Source organism: Dipodomys spectabilis, unplaced genomic scaffold (assembly GCF_019054845.1).
Source record: "Dipodomys spectabilis isolate Male_0828 unplaced genomic scaffold, ASM1905484v1 ptg000247l, whole genome shotgun sequence".
Taxonomy (NCBI): Eukaryota; Metazoa; Chordata; class Mammalia; order Rodentia; family Heteromyidae; genus Dipodomys; species Dipodomys spectabilis.
The window spans coordinates 2011128-2014069 of NW_024870924.1; the positions used below are offsets into that span (position 1 = coordinate 2011128).

General features: G+C 42.7%; 1 protein-coding gene across 1 annotated transcript; it reads right to left on the reverse strand.

Annotated features, from left to right (window-relative positions):
* Positions 1–989: 989 nt before the first annotated feature.
* LOC122124792 (tripartite motif-containing protein 43-like) lies at positions 990–1688 on the reverse strand. Its single transcript, XM_042699421.1, has one exon. The coding sequence runs from the start codon at positions 1686–1688 to the stop codon at positions 990–992; it is 699 nt and encodes a 232-aa protein (XP_042555355.1).
* Positions 1689–2942: the final 1254 nt, after the last annotated feature.

The window sequence follows — 2942 nt, forward strand, 5'->3', positions numbered from 1 at the left end:
CATGCACTAACATTTTTACATCTTGCATTTTGTTTTAACTCTATATTTAATAACAAAATGCAATTACATTACAAAGACAAATAAGAACAGCATAAGTTATTTGCTTCAGTTGAGAAGGGTTCTCTGGTATAGAGTTCCCAACACATAGAAAGGCTCTTTACTAGCTGGTCACAGGTGGCTCATGCTTGTAATCCTAGCTACTCAGAATGCTGAGAATCCTGCCAGCCGGGCAGGAAAGTCCGAGGGACCCTGATCTCTAATAAACCACTAGAAAACCAGAAATGGCTCTGTGGCTCAAGCGGTAGAGCACTCACTTTGAGCAGAAGAGCTCAGGGACAGTGCCCAGGACCAGAATTCAATCTCCACAACCAAGAAAAAAAAAGGAAAGAAAAGCTCTTTTCTTATTATTATGGGTTACCAGGAGAAAAAAAAAGGCTTGACAGGAAACTGGAAGGAGTTAGTTGGGTTTCTCTAGATAAAGGAATTCTTAGTAGCATTCACAAAACTCACACTTCCATTGTCGAAATCAAGAAACACACCAATGCGGCCCACTGGTCTCTCTATAAAGTGAGGAAGCAATGGAGCGGTGGTAAAGATACTATAATGAATGTTCCCCTTGCCAGAGAAAAGAAGAAAAATGTCCTCAGATTCATTCAGAATGAGGTTGCTCCCTATTGCTGAATTTCTGAAGACGCCCACAGCCCAGGTGGAGAAGCCTTGGACACTGAGCTCCCAGTAATGTTTCCCAGAGCTGAACTCTTGGATTCCGGAAAGAGCAACACAGTTGGATTCTTCATGATTCTGAATCAAATGACAATAGGTGATCTCCACTAGATAACGGTTGAGGTTATCCATCAATCTAGGAATGAGAGGAGGGCTGAGCCCTGGCTTCTTCAGCTGGGGCATGAAGAGCAAGGCACTCTCGCAACTTTCCAGGGTGTCTTCTAAATGCCACAGGAGTTCCAGGTCTGGCTTTTGGTAGGTTTTCATCAGCTCCTGATATATGTTTCTGAGGTTACTGCTTTTCTGAAACATTTGGGTTTCCATTGTCCTGAGTTGCAGAAAGATGACTCTTCCTTTCTCTTTGAGTATCTCCAAAGTCGTATTTCCTCCTCCCGGAGACCCAGATGCAGTGCTGAATAAAAATCTTTGGTCATCTCCCTGTGTAGATTCATGTACCAAACCCACTGGTTGATGATGTTCCTCTTCTCGTATATATTGCTCTGGTTTTCTTGTATTTTCTCCCATATAGTGTCCATTTCCTTTAAAATAATCTTCCGTTTGTCTGCAGTAATACAGTCGACAGGTTGGTGTCTGTGAGCCTCGAGTTCCCGAGACGGAGAGCAGTGAGGACACAGCAGGCTCTTGTCCACTTCACAAAACATCTGCTTGGTCTCCTTGTGTGTGCAGCATGTATGCTCCCCAGAGCTCAGGAATTGTCGGAGGCTGATTTGTCGGCTGATGGACACCAGACTCTGTAAAGCAATGTTGGTTTTGAGCTCTTTTTGCTGAGAGGGTTGCCTGCACACAGGGCACCTGGCTGGAGTCTCAGCTTCTTCCCAGACGAGGCCCAGACACGGTTGACACAAAGTGTGCCCACAGTGGATGGTGACTGGGTCGATAAAGGTTTCCATGCAGATGGGGCATCTCAGCTCTTCCTGGAAGGCTTGGGCAATGTCCCACTCCATCTTTCCAAACAATGAGGATGGAGAGAGCTGATTCTCCTGCTCTGGTCCTCACCACTGGCAAGCTCTCTCCAAGTGCTGTTCCTGGCAAGGCGGTGGGATGTGCGGAATAGCTTGATTCCCTACAGTTCCATTCTTTTTATACTTGGTGGGCAGGCTTAGAGAAGGGTGTGTAGAGAAGGGTGTGCAACTCATTTGCATATCAATTGGAGTTGAGATTAAAAAAAGGCCCCACCCTTTAACTGTTGCTTTCAGTGAATTTCAGGTACAAGTTGGGTTTGTCCTTGTTATAACTATGCTCTGAAAAACCATTGGACTATCAAAGTTTATCTGATTTGGAAAAGGGAAGTGGAGCCATAGAGCAAGGAAGGGGGAAGCAATGCAACAGTGATACTCACTAGACACTGTGTTGGAAATGAGCTTTACAACATGGGTGGGGGCAGTCCTTGGGAACAGAAAGCAGGAGAAAGGGAAGGGATAACACCTTAGAAAAAGAAATATACTTCGTACCTTTCGTATGTTACTAGAACCCTTCTGTGCATCATCTCTATAATAAAATAAAATAATGGTAAAAAAAGAAAAAGAAAAAGAAAGAAAGAAAAAGAAAGAAAAAAAGAAGAAAGAAAGGACAGAAGAAAGAAAGAAAAAGAAAGAAAGAGAATAAAGAATTGTCTCAGCAAGGCAGAAAATATTTCTAGGTGTACCATCAGCCAAAAATCGTCAAGCAAACACACAGAACAGGCAGGCTGCTACCCTATTTATCCCGACTGCCACAGGCCCTGCCCCTCGGCTCAGATCGGCCAACCTCAGGTTCACAATTTGCTCGATATTGGCTAGTTTAAAAAGGGTAAAATGTATTTACATGTGGTGACTTTGAAATATGGTGAAGGGTACACAAGAAATCTCAAAATATACCCACACCCTCTGCTATTTCCGGAAGAGTCTAGGGTGTGTCTTAATCCCATCATGTAAAGAAACCAATTTAAGACCAAAGCATTTCCTCTTTTACACAACAGGAGCCAAACCACCAGACCAAAGCAGGAAATTTTTAGCAAGTTTCTCTGACAATTCTCTTCTCTCTCTTTTTTTTTTTTTTTTACTATTTTTTTCTTTTAACTATTTCAATACTAGTCTCCATGTGATTTAATTCACAACACCCAATTAAAAACATTTTCCAATCCCAAGAATGAGAGATTATAGAACTGATATCTTCACTCTTGCATAGCAAGAAAGCCACTTCTGAACTTTTAATTTGTG

What these genes read in the sequence shown, in the direction of transcription:
- LOC122124792 (XM_042699421.1), bottom strand. Translation starts at nt 1,688, where the DNA reads ATGGAGTGGGACATTGCCCAAGCCTTCCAGGAAGAGCTGAGATGCCCC.